This window comes from Hippocampus bargibanti, linkage group LG10 (assembly GCF_051943395.1).
Source record: "Hippocampus bargibanti isolate YZ-2025 linkage group LG10, ASM5194339v1, whole genome shotgun sequence".
NCBI lineage: Eukaryota > Metazoa > Chordata > Actinopteri > Syngnathiformes > Syngnathidae > Hippocampus > Hippocampus bargibanti.
Genome location: NC_142743.1, coordinates 22171965 through 22190604, shown reverse-complemented (window position 1 = coordinate 22190604; position 18640 = coordinate 22171965). Strand labels below are relative to the sequence as shown.

The following is an 18640-nucleotide window of genomic DNA, read 5'->3' as shown; positions in this document are numbered from 1 at the left end:
AAAATGGGTCTACTCCAGTTGTCACTTGAATTTCAGGACCCACAGAATATTGAGTTTTAGGACGATATAAGCATTCAATTCAGCGTTAGAAACATTAGACGCTCTTCTTTCATCTGAAAAAAACGAGTTAATTTATAAATGATATGAGTCTGGAGTTATATGAGCTTGAAATGAAGGCGGCTGTCCAAAATACAATAAACCATACATATTGGTTTATATAGCGCTTAAACAACAGCTGAAGCTAGAACAAAGCGCTAACATGGGGAAAAAAGATAAATGCTGCCCCTTTGTGGAAGGGAAAAAAACATTGCCAAAGGTCTGACCAGCGCTTTATCGGCACCCAAAAGGAAAAATGGCGCTCTACGTCATATTTTCAATTCCCGAATAAATTCGTGAATGGCAGTGAATGAGTTTCAAAGAACAAACTTGTCTTGAAATAGCCAACAAATTATTCGAAAATATTTTCTACTCCAAATAACAAATACAGAAAAACATCAACACTGCGCTCCATCCAGTAAATATTATTCCCTTAAATCAAATAACAATTTTCTCCATCCATTATCTGAACTGATAATTAATCCTGACTTTAAAAAAAAACATAATTGAAATCAGAGCACTTCACGATAGCACGCTGGAATCCATACTTCAATATCAGATGATAGACTCAATTCAAAATGTACAAAATGAGAGTGGCAAACACAGACACCTGCTTCTAATGCACAATTCACATTCAAACGATTATAACGTTCACACACTCTCGAACCGCGAACCTTTGTACTTGTTTTGAATCCTGCAATGCAAACACTCTCCACCTGTTTGGAGAGACTCTGGGCATGTGGAGGCCCCAATTCCAAGAGACAGAAGAACATATATATGAAAAGTTTATTGAGGTAGAGGAGGTCGAGTAAAGCAAAGGAGGATTCCAAGACCAATTTTGGGAAATGAATGTGGTGCTTTGCACTTGGCGGGGAGCAGTGAATACGATTGGAAAGGGAGAAGAAACAAAAGAAACAAGGCAGAGTTAAACTCAGAAAATGCAAAGGAATACTCAAATTTATCTCAATGCATGAAATCCTGTTTTAGAGTGTTGATCTGGTGGCAAGGTCATTTTTGGGTAGATTGGCCACTGTCCTCTTCCTCTAAATCCATTTTGGATGATACACACCAAATTCACTAAATATGCTTCTCAATAATATGAACTATGTTGGACTTGAAATTGCAACGTCTTATCTTTCCTTTCTTATTACATTGGCAACTTTTTGTTCTCAAGTATTTTTTTTTTTTGTACGCAGAAATAACAGAAAGAATCTATTGACCGTATTTATTCGAGTATAATGCACACAATTTTCTACCTAAAAAATAACTAAAGGTTTAGGTGCGTGTTATAAACAACGCCTGGGAAAAAAATTCTCATATACAGTAAAGTCTCGTTATATCGATATTCAAGGGAGTCCGAAAAAATATCGATAAAACCGGGACTATCGATATATCCGACCCTGTTTGCATGTAATTTTCTCCGTGCGTGCATAGAAATAGTATCGATATAACCGGGACTATCGATATATCCGATATCGATATAGCGAGACTTTACTGTATATTTAAAGGACAACCGACGTCTCCGGACATGTTGTGACCATAATTTGTAAAATGGCTTCAAATGACTTCTACTGAGCGTATTTTTACAAAGATTCCACCGCATATAGCTATGTTTTACGTTTTAAGACTTGCGCTGAATATTCCAGAAGTCTTGTTTTTGAGTTGGTGACGAGCCCAACCGAGACGTCGGTTGTCCTTTAGGGAGGCATTTGAAGTCATTTTGTAACAGTACTGCTCTTTCATTCCAGAGTGCAGTAGGATTCTTTTGTGCGAAGATGTGATGAGTTTCTCGTTCCGTGTGAGTGTAAGGTTGAAAAATAATTGAAGACCACTACGCAGGAAATGTTTAATTAAGCAGGTAATTTCATCGGTTAACCCTGTGCCGAATGCAATTCTCCAGATATGGAACGCAAACACTATATTGCACAGTAACTTTGCCACCCCCAACACGCGCACAATGTGAGAGCAGTATGCAAATTAACAATTAGTTTGTTGCCAGTGCTCGTATCTGGCTGGTGGCTTGACGACAAAGGCCCAAGGGTAGGAAAGCAAACCCGTCAAAAACCTGTTCATCATGTGAATGAAATTAACGCTGAATCGTGAACAATGGCTGTTATGTTACACAATTACACTTTCAAATTCTAATGACTCACGCACAAAAAAAATGCACAAAAGAATCAGTGCGTGTAACCGGCGTGAAATCATCTATCAATCTCCCATATTTAATTGAACTTGTGTTTCCAATATAACTGGACCCCAAAAAGCATTCTTACACAAAAAAGGACAGCAAAAATCTGAGTCAAGTTGTTGATTTGACTTTTTGCAGTATGTCTGCAAAATTGCAAGCGGTGAAATTTGACGATTGATTGAAAATGGAGGAAAATATGAACTCACAATGAGCCCATACACGCATCACACGGCGTACTGTGCCAAACATAAACAAAGCCACAGTGGAAAAAAATAGAAAACTACTGCTACTGGCTACTTGGAGTAAACACAAACGCACATTTTTCAAAATCGTAGACAATTGCAAGCGGCGGGCACAGATAGCTAGCCAGCTAGATAGCTAATCGATAACTAACTAGAAAGCTAGCCAGCTAGATAGCCATATAACTAATAAATAACTAGCTAGATAGCCAGCCAGCTTGATACCTAGTAAAACTTGTGTTATTTCTTTTGTTTCAGAAGAAACTTTTGTTTCTCCTGGAGACGGACTGCCACCCTCATTTCAAGCTCATTTAACTCAAGATCCACATCATTTAGGAATGAACTCTTTTTTCTGATGAAAGAAGGGAGTCTATGGTTCCTAAAACTGTATTAAATGTTGATGTCGTCCTTAAAAGCAATATTCTGGAATTAACTCAAATAGAAAAGCCGAAAGGAAAAGAAGAAGAGATAGAAAGCTAGCTAGCTAGCCAACAGTTACCCAGCTAGATAGCCAGCAAGCTAGATAGTGAATAGATAGATAGCTAGCCGGCCAGAGCTGATAAATAGCAAATAGCTAGCAAATGATAATAATAAGAATTTTAATAATAATACATTTCATTTATAAGCGCCTTTCAAAACTGTAAAGGTCACGTTACAGTCACAGGATAAGTTTTTCTGCGATTGAGCAGTGGCAGCCACACGCTCAGCATTCACTTACAAGGCTACCAAAAGAAGAACCAAACTGTAGTCATAAATAGCTGCCATGTAAATGTGCCATGTGTGTGCATGTGTGTGTTTTGTGTGTCTGTGTTTTGTGTGTGTGTGTTTTTTATATATTACACAATGATTAATGAGCTTGGGTCACTGGAAAGGCTGTATACAATGTAAAGCTCAGTCCTTTTTTTATACACATGTATGTTCACCACCACGAATAAGGGGGGGGGGGGGGGGGGACAATTGGGTGACCACATCATAATTGAACTGCCATGCATGTCATTACTTTTTTGCTTCAGGCAGATGAAGCCCCTCTTCGAAAAAGCCGCGTTGGCCAAGCAATAGCGCAAGTATCTCTTCTGCAAATTGTTGCTTGTACTTGAGTTTGCTCAGCGGTATGCCATGTTTTTTTTTCTAGTATTAAATATAAACTACCGTTGTGAATGTGATGTCAACCACGTCTTTGATACGACATGCTGTTACCTGCTCTTGCTCACGTCAAACTGCCATGGTAACAGAATGTTTTTGAAATGACCAATTTTGGATAGATTTGCATGAAAAATGTTTGGCTCCCTCTGTTTTCAACCTCAATTATTTCAGCTGGAGTTTCAGCTGTGCCGCCATTTGTCTTAAAGGCTTGCAACCAACGGTGACTTGTGAATCTTATAAACCACCAAGTGTGTTTTTGTGTTTTAGTCAACAAATAACAGAGGAAACTGAACTTTTCAGAGTGCCCATCAAGAACATTTGTTTGCTGACAAGACCATTTTTTTCTTTGGGATTTTTGAGCCTCTTTTTGTTATTGTGTTCGCATCATATGTTCGTTGTTGCCCAAAAATTAATCAGAATCAAAATCAGAAAGCCTTTAATGGTCCCACAATGGTGAAATTTGCAATTGACAAAAGCGAAATCAAAAGGGTTGGTGTGGGGGGGGGGTGTCAAAAGATAAAACAAAGTAGAGTGAAACCTCAGTTTACGAACCCCTTGGCTTACGAACTTTTCGGTTACGAACGTTACATTTATGAAAATTTTACCTTGGCATACAAACTATTTTTCAGGATACACACGGAGCTGCCACAATGAGTGATGTGTCGTTCACGAACGAGCCCGTTCTCCTACCAAGAAAATGGTTTTTGTAATCTATTCCCCTCCCCCAGTCTTCCGTTAAAGCCACGTGATTGGTCAAGAACGCAGCAGTGGGGGATGGGGTTACAGACAGAGAGAGAGTGAGGCCGTTCTCCAAAAAACAAAATGGCGTCTTTGGTTAAAGCCACGTGATTGGTCAAGTAGAGAGCTCCTACCATGGGACAATTTGAAATTTTGGTTCAGACTTTATCAAGCATCATGGAATTTTACAAGTTTAATTTGCTTTCGCGGGCCGCATAAAATGACGTGGCAGGCTACATTTGGCCCCCGGGCCTTGACTTTGACACATGTGTTTTATACAAAACGGTACCATTTTAGTGATTAAATGACATGTACAAAAAAAAAAATAGTACCGCACAAATAGCAATAGCTGGAGCATCACACAAAATATAGTGCAGCTCTCATGACAATACAGTCTTTATCCATCGGCTTTTGACTGCACGGTATATAGTTTCCATAGTTACGTCGGCGTGTTCAGCTATTTTCGGTCAGTTGGGTTGGATTACACGAAATATGATTGTGTTGAAAGTTGTATCCACAGAGAGGAATGATTTGTGTACTCAGTTATTTTTTGTCGTCTTTTTTTACACCTGTGCCTTTTTCTTCCGCATCCTTTGATTCAGGCTTCTTTTGCTCTTCTCTCACATCTTCCCGTTTCTCTTCTCCTAATTCATGCAACCCACCCATATCTTCAGTTTTCTTCTCTCCCACTTGAACCTCCTCTTTTTTCACATCCTCCTCCTCCTCGATTTCCTCCCCCGTCAGGCGCTCCAGGTCATTAATGCGATGCCACAAAGTTTTATCGGTTTTGTTGTATTTCTCCAGAATCTTCTTCAGTTTGATCTGCATCAAATCCATCGTGCTGTACAAATTGGTGACTTTGTCTTCCAGGTCCTTGGCCTCCGGCTTGATGTTAGCTGGGTCCAAATCAATCAGGCCATCTTTCAACAGGATCTGTCGGCCCTTCTCCTCCAGCATGCCTTTAGCATCCGGGTACTCCAAGAGCGACTCCATGAGGTCATCCTTGGACAGGCAGAAGAGGTCTGAATATCCGATGCTGCGGATGTTGGCTGTCCGCCTGTTGCCCGCTTTGCTGCCCTTGATATTCAGGATACTGATCTCACCGAAATAACTTCCGCTTCCCAGCACCACAAACTGAGTAACGCCATCATCTGCCACCACGGCCAGTTTTCCATCTTTGATGATATACATCTCACGACCAATATCGCCCTTCTTGCAGATGTAATCTCCGGGGCTGAACACCTGAGGCCGGAGCTTAAGCACCAGTTCGATCAGCAAGCCTGCCTCACAGTCTGCAAAAATGCGAACCTTCTTGAGTGTCTCCATGTGAACTTGGATGGCGATCTCTGCCTTCAATTTATCTGGAAGATACCGCAACACCTCACGTTCATCCTGTGCCTTGCCGTTGTCCCACAGATAGCCAAACCATTTAATGACACGCAATTCCAACTCCTTGCTGACCTTCCGAACCTGCAATTGACAGAGATTCATGCAATCAAAAACAATCAAACAAAGGTGCGGCGCACTCAATCTTGCAGTCCTCAAAAAACAGTCGATTTTCTACCTGCATGTACTGTTTAATGTTGTCAATCCGAGCTTGAAACTGGGCTTGGGCAGCATTCATGTTGGAGATCATGGTAGCAATATTTCCCACAATCGTGGCAAAGATTAGAACCCCAACTAAGAAGTCAACCACATGGAAGATAAATTCAGAATCGAGGACCGGTGGTGGCGTTTCTCCAATTGTGGTCAGGGTTAATGTGGACCAGTAGAGGCTGAAGGCATACTTCCGCATGGGCTGGCCAAAAGCGGGCTCATCCGGATCATCGACGGCTGGGTAAACCCATTCGTCTGACCCAAAGCCAATCGACTTGGAGAATGAGAAATAGAAGCAGGCGTTCCAGTGGATAATGATGAGGATGTACATGATCAAGTTTGCAATGCGGAAGATGTTGGGGTAGTTGGTTTTGGTCTCCGTCCTTGTGAAGAACTCCATCATGCGACCAATCCTGAGAAGCTTGTTAACTCGAATTTCTGGGTAATCCAGACCCAGAAAGAGATATAGGACATCAGTGGGCAACATGGAGACAACATCCAGTTGGAACTGGAAGCTTTTGATGTAGCGATCGCGGAGTAGCTTTTCATCTTTGACCATCAAGCCTTGCTCAAGGTAACCTTCAAACGTCCAAAGTCAAAGCGAGAAGATGTTAATACTTGGGAGATTTGAGTAAAGAGCAGATAAAGAAGATATGCAAGTTTAAAATATCACAGAAATGTTTGACATTGGATTAAAAGGGAACTCAACCTAAGAAAATTCTGTATAACAATATGTTATGTGGAGGCCCACACAGCACCCTGATTAATTGTGTGTCTGTGAAATATCATCAGAGCAGCAAAATCCAGCCATTTTTGCTTTGCCGCTTGGTGTCAAAGAGTAAAAAAGATTTGACAGTTGCTTAGAAGTCAGGTAACAACCAATCATACCTCAGCTTCAGAAAAATGATGAAGTGTGATTGGTCGGGACCTGAGACAAGAGCAAATGTGGGATCACATTTTCACTTTTTTTTTCAGTCAACAAAAAGTGGCAAAATGGCCATACCCCTCAGCCGACAAAAAAAAAAAACAGATGTTTTTTTGCTCCTTCACTCGCATCCCAGATGCAATGCAATATTAATCAGAATGCAGTGTTTACACTAGTTTACTACATTGTATACTACATATACACATTTGTCAAGTTATCTTCCCATATCAATTCCCCTTTAAAACATCACCGATTGTAGATCATATCTTTTTTTTTTTTCACCTGTTCTTGTCCTGACGAACATATCAGCCAGATAGATGAGGTCTGAGGTGTAGTCTAATAAAACCCAGTAAAGGATGTAGTTGTGCTGTAGCTCCTCAAAGCAAGCCCTGCTTGCGGGAAAAACAGATTACTAATAACGACAGATTGGTGTGCAATTTGTAAAAAAGCTAATAGGCCATGACCAGCTCTTGTCTGAACATACACATCACTCTAATGCAGTCGTAGAAAAGAAGGTAGAACACAATTAATTTTGGAAGCCTACTTAACTTTCGATATGCCCTTTTTATATATGTTTCCCTATAGGACTAAAACAATTCAACAATGCATAATCATCCTAAAGCTAAATGCCATTTAGCTTTAAAAACAGTGCAAAAATAAATAAATAAATAAATAAAATACAAAAGAAAAAAAAACAACTTTCAAACAATGACATTTTGTATTCAATCAAATGTAAAATAATATATTCCTAATGCCAAATGACCTTTTTTCATCACATAACCAAATGACATTTTCAAAAAATGGTACTAAAAGACCATGCCAATAAATATAATAGGCACTACCGATCCATGCGCACCAAATCCAGCAGACATTTAAACAGTTTATTCCCCCAAGCTTTTAACTCTGTAAACAGTAACCTAAATAGAACCGTGTAGTGCCTCTTTGCAATTTTTTGATGATGATACTAGTGCAGTGTGTTCTACCGGAAACAAATTCCTTGTGTGTTCTACATACTTGGCAATAAAGATGATTCTGATTCTGATATGTTGGATAAGTAGTCACCTAGCGATAATCATGGTCCAGTTGTACATGACTGGCAATGTAACGATGAAAAGCCAGTTGTAATAAAGATTTCCTGCAGGGTTAATGGCAAATATATCCTTGGGCCTGTATTAAAAAAAAGCAAACAGAAACAGAACAGGATGATAATTCAATTAATTCACTTTCAGTCCTCATTCGTTGTCCATTACGCCAGTTCTGGTGAATTCACTTACTTATTGACATCTGTGTCTTTTTCCTTTTCATTTCCTCCTTGTTCTTGATTTTCCTTTTTTCTGCACATTAGAAGACAAGTTGACACTGTCAGCAGTGAATTGTTTCTTCTATTAAAGGACAACCGACGTCTCCGGACAAGTTGTGTCCATAATTTTTAAAATGGCTTCAAATGACTTCTACTGAGCATATAGCTATATTTTACGTTTTAAGACTCGCGCTGAATATTCCGGAAGTCTTTTTTTTGAGTTGGTGACGAGTCCGTACGTGACGTCACTGAAGGAACGCCCCTGACCGAAAAAAAAAAGACACATTGTAGCAGTCCTTCCATCACGTCAATGTATTTTGCTGTACTTGTTTGGTCTGAAAACCTCGTGCTGCACCAAAAAGCCGCCAGAAGAGGGTGACCAAGCTCCATGGAAGGAATTTATCAGCCTGTGGAAATGGGCTGACGAATTCCGTACTCGGCTTTGTCGCCATTTTCTGCCTCCCTTGGGTGCGACATTTCCCACCCCTGATTCCTCAAAATGACACGGAATAAATTCTTTAATCGATTGCAAACACGTATGCTTTCTTCTTCAGAACTATTTGAATCATATTCATAACTGGATGTTTTGATTCTCCAGCAATGCAAGACGTCTTGGCGTGACATCACGGACTTTCTGAAAATGCCCAATTCGCAGCTCAATTTTTTTGCAGATTTTGGACACATTAAGTCATTTTTATTGGTGTTTTGCATTTGAATAAAAATATCATACTGTGTGTTTTGGGTATTTTAGATGCTATAAAACGTTTTTCTGATGTCAAGAAGCAAAAAAGTGACGTCGGTTGTCCTTTAAATGTATTCACACTTTTCCACCATCTCTCAATAGTGAGTCTCTCAATAGAAAATCAAGGTCTTGTCCAATTGTATATCGTAATGATAAAGAATTATACGTACTCATCATTATTATTGCTGTTGTTTGTATTGATCAGGCGATTAGGGACTGGCTGAGGTGCAATCCTGCAGGAAATATAGTTTGTAGTAGGTCAGTAAATGCACTCATAACAATTCAAAAATACCATCTGGCTTATTATGTATTTAAAAGTTCACTCACATTTTGACCCGCTTGTTTTGGTACAACTTCTTGTCCTGAGTCAAGTGGCGGTGGATGAAGTCATATCAGCAAATCTGCAGAATTAGCAATCAAGAAATACATCAAGCACACATTGATATTGTAAGATTCACAACAATAACTAAAATGGAATTTTTTCATTTCTTTCTAATAATACTGTATTCAAGCATAAAGGGATAATTAGTCCCACCAGTAGTTATTTGCAGTCACCAGATCATGTACAAAAGAGCCTGGCTTCCACAATCATTTGACTCTCCTTATAATCAGTTCTCAATTGAGCTCATTACCAGTAGCTTCATAAAGTCTCGGTAAATGAATAAAACAATCTGGAAAAAAACATCCAACAATGCACCATGAAGTTTGTTCCATGTTTTTAGTCCTTGAAAAAAAATACCTTTGAATTATATAATTAGGCCAAAGAATCACATTAGTGTCCATTGATATTTTGAAAGGGAAAATAGCCTACAACTGTTCACTTGAGATGAAGTAAAGCAAAATATGATGGGAATATCTTTCCCATCAGCCGACATGGTAAAAACAAAATGAACAGAGATCGGTCTTTGAAGGGGAGGGTGGTATTGTTATTTTTAACCTACCTTGGTCTCCAGCTAACAAGTCAATTTTCTTGTCAGCAAAAAGCGCTGACGTGTGTAGCGGCATGTTCTTCAGAAGCTATTTGGACCAAAAAAAATACTTAGAGGCAACACTGACCACATGAGATAAAGTATTGGGGCTAAATTAATAATGTAACAGAGATCTACTGACCCCGATACAGATTAGGAGGATTAGAGGTGGCTGAAAGGAGAGGATGCAATGTATACCTTGTCGCTGCCAGGTAGTGATTGATACCTTCACAAAGTGGACGACCAAAGTACTGACACCCATTTAGTAATGAAGCTTCTCTTATTCTTCGTGTGTGTGTGTGTGTGTGTGTGTGTGCGCGCGTGTGCGTGTGCGTGTGTGTGTGTGTGTGTGTGTGTGTGTGTGTGTGTGTGTGTGTGTGTTTAGCGATGAAACATTAGAACGCTGTTGTTGTTACACAAGCACACACACACACACACACACACACACACACACACACACACACACGCACACACACACACTCGTGCTCTGTCAGCAATCTCAGCCATATCCAATTCTGATCCGATTACATGTGGACTAGTGGAGGATTCACATCAGGTCGACCGTCCCATGTCTCTTCATTAAAGAATAGTGACAGAAGTGGTCTCTGAAGCCCTGGCAGGGCTGAGCGATGCGGTGGCTTTTTTTTATCTCCTTTTTTATCTTCCTTTTTGGGGCAACGAAGGTTGGCTCAGTGGCTCTCCCTGTTGGCTGCGCTAGGACATGTTGTCCTCCTACTTTTTAACTCATTCACTGCCAGAAAAAATGTGCAACAAATGTGTCCACTCCAGTGCTAGGGTTTTTGTCATTGTCACTTGAATTCCAGTTCCCACAGAATATTGAGTTTTCGGACTACATAAACATTCAATGCAGCATAAGAAACATTCGACTCTCTTCTTTCATCAAAAAAAGATGGCGGCTGTGAAAAATACAATGCAATACATACATATCGGTTTATATCACGCTTTAACAACAGCTGAAGCTGGAACAAAGCGCTAACATGGAAAAAAAGGGAAATGATGCCCTCTTGCGGAAGGGGAAAACATTGCCAGAGATCTGGCGCAGTGTTTTATCGGCACCGAAGCAAGAAAAAACAAAAAACAAACTAATTCGGGAATGGCACTCTACGTCATATTTTCAATTCCCGAATGAATTCGTCAATGGCAGTGAATGAGTTAACCACTAATGTCTACAAAAAAATTGCCAACTTCTTTGCTTTTCTAGCCTTGTAAATCTTCAAACTGAATGGCCGTATGGTAAGTTAATAGCTGCTGGGCTGTTGGTTTTATGGCAATATTTTATGGAAATATTCCTTTCACTTCTGTACTAAAACAAAGTGTAACTGCACATCCACGACAGTAGGTGGCAGTGGCGCTGTCATTAATTTTATTAGCATTTTATTTTAGGAAAATCGATGCACTAAATGTTTTTTTTTTCACGTTATTTTCTCATCTTTGTTTTCTTGTTTCTGGGAGGAGAGGCTGACAGAAAGTAATTGAGACCCACTGGTGTAAGGAAAAAAAAGGGAAAGGCAGTGCACACAGGGTGCGAAATGTTACACCCCAGGCACTCCTCCCCACTCGATCGGTGTCGAATCAAAATCTTGCCTGCCCAGTGCTTTGGATTTCATACCAGATGCTGCTTCTCAATTTGTCACAAATGTAATCACATCTGTTTACATGACAACTGTAAAAAAAAAAAAACGCAATTTATATACTGAGGAGCTAAAACTGTAAGTGACAAACTTCAAAATATAAATTATAGAAATTTCTGACAACGATGTTTGCGCAGCAGAACAAGTTGTTTGCGCTAAAACGATTTGCTGAATGGTTTTGACTGATATCTTGAAGCTCTGGGGACAATACAATGGCCTTTTATTTCTTTGCAGTCAAGTATGAGAAAGCCAATTTTTACTACAACTACAACACAATCTCGATATTTTGTTGATTTGACACCTGTGCTCTGATATAACCGATAGAAAAAAGAAAAAAAAAACATGTATGTCAGCTGTCGTTTATGGTATCTCATCTTTATTTAATAGGATGAACTACAATAAAACATGAACACACGAAAAGAGCTACAAAATCGTGTTTGTTTTGCATAAGCAGTATTGCGACTGTTGTACAATGTCAATATGCACTCAGCAAAGCGTATTCTTCGTTTTACTGTGTATACCGGATATATTCGAGTATAACGCGCAAAATTTTCTACCTAAAAAAGAACTCAAAGTTTGGGTGCGCGTTATAAACGAGGCCTGGGAAAAAAAAATTCTCATATACATTTATTGCTTTATTCCTTCCAGGAGGGGGCGGCGTTTCCATGGCTATTCTCCATAGGCCCTTCAGTTTTGATTCTCGGAAAGACCCGAATCAGGCGCATTCCTTTATTTTGGATTGTTGATTACCATTTCTTTAGCTACGCTTCATTTCCTTTCCTTGCCTCGCCCACACTGAAACGCGAGTTAAGCATTGTTGTTTTGCACAATTACCAATATCCTGAGTTTCGATTCAGTGTTTACATTGTCAATAAATTATTTTTATCCCAATGCTTGGTCTGAGCTGAGAAAAAGTAACAACATTTTATACCGATTTTACATTGAAAATTAGGGCAGCGCGTTATACACGTGTGCGCGTTATACTCGAATAAATACGGTACATTCGACTGCACCTTTTACACCTGGACCAACACGGTGACATTTTTAGCTACTAGAAATATGCAGGACACAATCATATTCCGGCAACGTCGGCCTATGCTGGTGGTGGAGCGTCAGATTCTGGGCCGACTTCCCCGACTGCCGTTTAAGCAGTTTCAGGGGGATGTAGCGGGAGCTTCCGCAGCTGCCGCATCAACAACTGATGGCACATCAACAGGTGCTGCGGGGGCTGCTGCAGGTCCCGCTGCAAGCGCTTCTACTTCGACCGTAGTCACCTTCTCAGCCTCTTCCGCTTCCTCTGCCTCTTCCGCTTCGTCAGAGTTCAGAGGGGCAACAGGAGCGGCAGCTTTTGAGGCAGGAATGACATTCTGTGTTCCATAGAAATCACAACAGTATTGATTTGCTTTGTGTGTGAATTGATCCCTTGCTTTGTTTTTAAATACCCTTTTTTTCTCAACAGATTATCTGAATCTAAAATGTCATTTTAAAGACGTTTTTCTGCATGCCAAGATATTGAAAGCTTGATCATTTGCGCCAATAAGAGGGAGTGCACACAGTGGTGATCAATTGATACTCAGCTAAATGTCAAAGTTTTCACCTCCTCCTCCTCCTCTGATGCATCTCCAACCAGCTGAGTAACAGCAGGAGGAGGAGGAAGATCAACAGCGGTTGCCTGAGCCGGTGCAGCATCCACCTGCTTTAAAAAGAAAGAAACAGGGGTGTTTGTAATTAGGAAAAGCTTGCATTAAACACACTTACCTGGGCACTGACTCAGTAGGCTGAGCCTCGACACAATAATAATAATAATAATAATAATAATAATAATACATTTCATTTATAAGCATCTTTCAAAACTCTCAAGGTCACTTTACAGTCACAGGGCAAGTTTTTTTACGGTGGGTAAGCAGCGGCAGCCATACGCGCCATCGTTCACTCATCAATCACTCAAATAGATAGAAAGCGTGCTAGCTAGCTAATAGATAGCTAATAGATAGATAGCCAGCTAGATAGCTAATGGCGAGCTAGGTTGATAGCTAGCCAACCAGTCAGATAGCTAATAGATAGTTAGACAGCTAGATAGCTAATAGATAACTAGCTTGAAAGCTAGCCAGCTAGATAGCCATATAGCTAATAGATAATTACAGGTAACATCCGACTTACCAAACAGTCATAAGTCAAATGGTCGTAAGTCGAAATGGTGGTAAGTCGAAATTCGTTCAAATGTTGACTCAGAGGCTAAATGATATTTTGTTGATTTGACACCTGTGCTCTGATATAACCGATAGAAAAGAGAAAAAAAAACATGTATATCAGCTGTCGTTTATGGTATCTCATCTTTATTTAATAGGATGGTATTCGCTAACTACAATAAAACATGAACACACGAAAAGAGCTACAAAATGTCACTGGAATTCAAGTGACAATGACAAAAACCCTGGCACCGAAGTAGGCACATTTTTGCACACCGTCTGGCAGTGAATGAGTTAAGAAGTGAATCGAAAATCACTTACAATATTTGAATGAATACAAATCTTCAGAAATAATAAATTGTTTGTATTATTATGCAATTCCTCCCGAAAGAATAGCTCATTTCCTTTAACAGTTCAAAAAAGCAGACTACGGCGATCAAAGCCAAGAAATAAATAAGATGCCAAAAAGTTAGAAATTATGAAGCCTTTTGAATTCAAAGTGAAGCATACCTCCGTAAACAAAATTACTTTTGTTGCCTTTATTCTACTTTTGAAATTGTTTGGAATCTTACTGGAGGAGCTTGAACTGCAGTTTCTGCTCCGGATGCTTGCGACGCAGGAAGGAAAGGGTTTGCCACCATCCCCTAAAAAAGAAAATGACACATTGGATTTACAGATTTCGATTTTCTTCTGGATCCAAATGAAATGATCAATTACAAACCTGTTGCTGGTATAACCTGTACATCTCCATCAACCTGAGAGCCTCGCTCGCGTGCGCCGCGATCTGCTGGAGAAATACCAGACACCTTCATACTCGCAAACGCAATAAAGGCGATTACGACTACCGTCTCAAACTCCCATTATCTAGTAATGTCGCTAGCCTAACATCATAAATAGGACATATCATATGGAGCGAAAGCACAGCGGTGAGACCAACTTACCTCCTTGCTTTGACTCTCCCGAACCTACAGCGAGAGAGCGATAAATGAAGTTAACATCGTCGTGAACACGTCATTCGATTTGGAATCTTTCAAAACTGAGGACAGACTTACGGGAGCAGTTGAGCATATGACAAACAGGCACATGGTCACGAGCGCTCGCTCCATTTGGACTCTAGATAAGAAATGTCATTCAATTGGTTCTGCTTCCTTGAAAAGTCACACATTTAAAGTCTCACCTTTATTGTAGTGTGGAAATGATGTGTCGTTGAGAGCGTGGAAAGTACCTACTTCTTGCTTTTTTTTTCTTCACATTTATATACTGTACCTGAGCGTGCTCCCACAGCCAATCAAATCCCACCAAGCGCAAAGAAGAATGTGTTTGAAGGGATAAATATGCTTCACAAAGGTGGATGGGGTCAAGGCGCTTCTTATCTTTAATTACATGCTGTGTAAGGAGCACTTGCGTGCGCGTCTTTCTAACTGACATAATAATTACAGATGCACAATGATTAAATCAATTGAGGCCAATGGGTAAGAGAAGATGTTTTGATTGATTTATTGCACTAGTGAGTGGCAGAGTGTGACAAACACATTGCAGGACATGATTGGACAAAGTCAAAAGACAGTTGTGACTTGAGAGTAAGGCGCCTGTGCCCTTAAAAATGCGAGAGGTCATGTTGTGACATGTTTGTCCCCCGGAGGGAGAATCACATTGAAACCATCTTCTTGCCTTTCTTGGTGTCTGTTTTTTTGGATTTGCAGTTTGCATTCCATGGTTCCATGGCGTCAGTGGGTGTCATTATGTTAAATGGCAGGTCGACCTACCAAAATGCCCCGAAATTGAAGTGCTTTTTCAAGTCGTCCTGAGTGGCAACAAGTGGCAGCCGTTCTTTTCCATGGGGACTGTACTAGGAGGCTTTATACATTTAAAGGACAACCGACATCACTTTTTTGATTCCTAACTGACATCAGAAAAACGTTTTATAGCATCTGAAAATACCCAAAATACGCAGGATGATATTTTTAGTCAAATGAAAAACACCAAGAAAAATGACTTAAAGTGTCCAAAATCTGCACAAAAATGAACCAGGAAGTGACCCGTTTCAGGGGGTCCCGCCCCCTTGTTCGTGGTGTCACCCCAAGACGTCTTGCCTTGCTGGAGAATCAAAACAACGGCTTCAGATTCGGAGGTTATGCTTTCTTTTTACTCATCCAGTTATGAATATGATTCAAATAGTTCTGAAGAGGAAAGCATACATGTTTGCAATCGATTAAAGAATTTATTGTGTGCCATTTTGAGGCAATGGGGGGGGGGGGGAATGTAGCTCCAAAAGAGGCAGAAAATGGCGACAAAGCTCCGTGTAAGGAATTAATCAGCCCGTTTCCACAGGCTGATTAATTCCTTACACGGAGCTTTGTCACCCTCTTCTGCCTCTTTTTGGTGCAACACGAAGTTTTCAGACCAAACAAGTACAGCAAAATGCATTGACGTGATGGAAGGACTGCTACAATGTGTCCTTTTTACGGTCGGGGTGTTCCTTCAGTGACGTAATGTGACGACTCGTCACCAACTCAAAAAACAAGACTTCCGGAATATTCAGCGCGAGTCTTAAAACGTAAAATATAGCTATATTCTTCAAATCCCATCTCAAAACCCACCTATTTAGAATCGCATTTTGTGTGTCGCTCTTTCTCTTGTTTCTATTTATAACTGTTTTTTTATTAGTATTGTGTATAGTAGTATTGTGTATTTTAGATTGGTCATTTTCATGCGGACACAAATCGAGTGCCGAGCTCCGTCGAACTGATGGTTTTCTTTCTTTTGCTATTCTGATCAACGGAAATGATATAAAGTGGTGTTTGCAACGTTGTGCGCTACGTCTCTCAGTCGTACAGGAGTGGATCACGCACATTCCTTTTTTTTTAATTGTTGATTACCATTTCTTTAGCTACGCTTCATTTCCTTTCCTCGCCTCGCCCACACTGAAACGTGAGTTCAGCATTGCTGTTTTGCACAATTACTAATATCCAGAGTTTCGATTCAGTGTTCTTCATATTTTAATTAATATACTGTTCCCGAGGCGAGAAAAAGTGACACAAAATACTGATTTTTAATTGAAAATTAGGGGTGCGCGTGATACACGTGTGCGCGTTATACTCGAATAAATCCAATACGTTCATATCCTCATGAAGCCTCCAGATTTAACTTGCTGAAAAGCTATTATTTTGCACAACGTTGTACACTATACATATATGCAAGGTAACACTTGATGATTTCTTTGCCATCTATTCGAAGCGGCTCCCTTCATTCCCATTAAATTCAGTGCAGGAAAGAAATGCCGTTCCACCAAAGGAACCGTAAGAGCGCCCATTGTGGATGATGTAACGTTGGCGTGGACACTTGGTCGCAGCCTTCAAACACCTGTGTTTGTGTGTGAACAGCTTTACTCACACCCACCCATAATTGCGCCGCCATCACGTCCACGGAGCTGAAAATCTCCCTGCCTGCATCTTGCTCATATCCGCCAGAATTGCTTTATACCACCTGTGCCTCCAATTTAAGCTACTCTAAATTCTACCCTTTTTGCCACCAAATGTTCACTTGCGCCGGCGACCTGCAGAAGAAAACAAAGTGGCCAGCTGAATGTCACCCAATGTGATGGATTAAGAGTAATGTTTCTTCTGTAAGTCAAAATAAAAAGTAGGTGGTATGTAATCCACTCTGACATTTGCTATACATCCAAGCAAACATAACAGAGTAGGCGGTTAGTTATCACTGAAAAATTCCAGCTGTAAGTAAAGTGCATTCATATTCTCATGTTGCCTCCAGATTTAACGCTTTAGCTAATTAACTTTTCACTTTACTAACGTTAAATTGGCGAAAATATAATCTTGGCATATTTTTCAGGAAACATACGGAGCGCCACAATGAGTCATGTGTCGTTCGCGAACGAGCCGGTTCTTGGTGCTCCTAAAAAAAAAGAGTTGAAAATGGCAGCCGACTTTTTTTTCCTCTATTCCCCGCCCCCAGTCTTCGGTTAAAGCCGCACGTGATTGGTCAAGATCAGTGGTCGAGGAGGGAGGGGACACACGCAGCAGGATACACACAGCAGTGAGCTGGGGGAGGGGTGAGTGTGAGCACATGACACAGGAAAGGCAGATGACAGAGCTTGAAACAAAAATTAAAAAAATGAGTGAAAAAAACTCAAAAGTGAAAAGTGAGAAAATGGATAGAAAACACAGTGAAATTTGGAATTTATTGCTTGTTCAAAGGGAGAGTGTAGACTGCAAGATTAAAATATCCCATCAATCAGGCTCCACAAATAACCCGCACAAGCCGTCTGTATAATTTGAAGAGAAAAGACGAGCAAGGGAACCAGATATTATATTGGATTGGATTTTCCTTTATTAGTCTCGCAGTGGAGAAATTTACATTTCACAGCAGCAAAGTTTATTAAAGTAGTATTACTGAAGTTTCTAGTGTTTCTGCCTGCATCTGTTGCTGTAGCAATATCACAACTTGCAAGATGTACAACCCAGAGCTCCTTGAGACACTTTATGCAAAAAGCTATCAATTCCATGAAGCCATCAATGACCATCACAAAGGTAAATAAAACGACTTTATAAGACAGTACAGTTTATTTCTTTAATTACAATACAATAACATATTTATTATACAAAAAATAAGGTATATTTTGTGTAGTTTTAAGGCTTATTTTGTTTAGAAAAATGTTTTACGGGGACCTGGGAATGGATTATTCTCATTTTAATGGTTTCCTATGGGAAATTAATGTTTGGAATACACACTTTTCGCCTTACACACGCTTTCTGGGAACCAATTAAATTCATAAGCAGAGGTATCACTGTACTTCATATAGTATGGGTAAATACTGCCACTTTATAGTATAGTACATGCCTTTGCA

General features: G+C 40.1%; 2 protein-coding genes across 4 annotated transcripts; both read right to left on the bottom strand.

Annotated features, from left to right (window-relative positions):
- Window positions 1–3469: 3469 nt before the first annotated feature.
- cnga1a (cyclic nucleotide gated channel subunit alpha 1a) lies at window positions 3470–10283 on the bottom strand. 2 transcript variants are annotated; one of them, XM_089005779.1, is made up of 9 exons: window positions 10078–10283; window positions 9909–9984; window positions 9295–9368; window positions 9138–9200; window positions 8200–8259; window positions 7988–8092; window positions 7208–7314; window positions 5969–6579; window positions 3470–5874 (listed from the first exon to the last, which is right to left on the bottom strand). In XM_089005779.1, coding segments are annotated over exons 3-9 (1875 nt in total). In that variant the 5' UTR covers window positions 9297–9368; window positions 9909–9984; window positions 10078–10283; the 3' UTR covers window positions 3470–4947. The 2 variants fall into 2 exon arrangements, with proteins under 2 accessions (XP_088861905.1, XP_088861906.1); XM_089005780.1 differs by having other exon boundaries at window positions 10134–10206.
- A 1660-nt stretch (window positions 10284–11943) lies between these two features.
- Window positions 11944–15075, bottom strand: enam (enamelin). 2 transcript variants are annotated; one of them, XM_089005784.1, is made up of 7 exons: window positions 14954–15075; window positions 14829–14889; window positions 14718–14741; window positions 14498–14560; window positions 14349–14420; window positions 13185–13283; window positions 11944–12954 (listed from the first exon to the last, which is right to left on the bottom strand). In XM_089005784.1, exons 2-7 carry the CDS (start codon window positions 14880–14882, stop codon window positions 12742–12744), a joined length of 525 nt encoding a protein of 174 aa, XP_088861910.1. In that variant the 5' UTR covers window positions 14883–14889; window positions 14954–15075; the 3' UTR covers window positions 11944–12741. The 2 variants fall into 2 exon arrangements, with proteins under 2 accessions (XP_088861910.1, XP_088861908.1); XM_089005782.1 differs by having other exon boundaries at window positions 14498–14563; window positions 14954–15070.
- Between the last annotated feature and the right edge of the window lie 3565 nt (window positions 15076–18640).

Excerpts from the sequence above, each read along its gene's own strand:
- cnga1a (XM_089005779.1), bottom strand. Across the intron at positions 8,260-9,137 it reads AACAGCAATAATAATGATGA|AAAAAAGGAAAATCAAGAAC; the intron begins GTACGTATAATT and ends TCTAATGTGCAG. Across the intron at positions 7,315-7,987 it reads TGGACCATGATTATCGCTAG|GGCTTGCTTTGAGGAGCTAC; the intron begins GTGACTACTTAT and ends TCCCGCAAGCAG.
- enam (XM_089005782.1), bottom strand. The coding sequence starts at position 14,882 with ATGGAGCGAGCGCTCGTGACCATGTGCCTGTTTGTCATATGCTCAACT. Across the intron at positions 14,742-14,828 it reads TCATATGCTCAACTGCTCCC|GTTCGGGAGAGTCAAAGCAA; the intron begins GTAAGTCTGTCC and ends CTCTCGCTGTAG. Across the intron at positions 14,564-14,717 it reads GGGAGAGTCAAAGCAAGGAG|CAGATCGCGGCGCACGCGAG; the intron begins GTAAGTTGGTCT and ends GTATTTCTCCAG.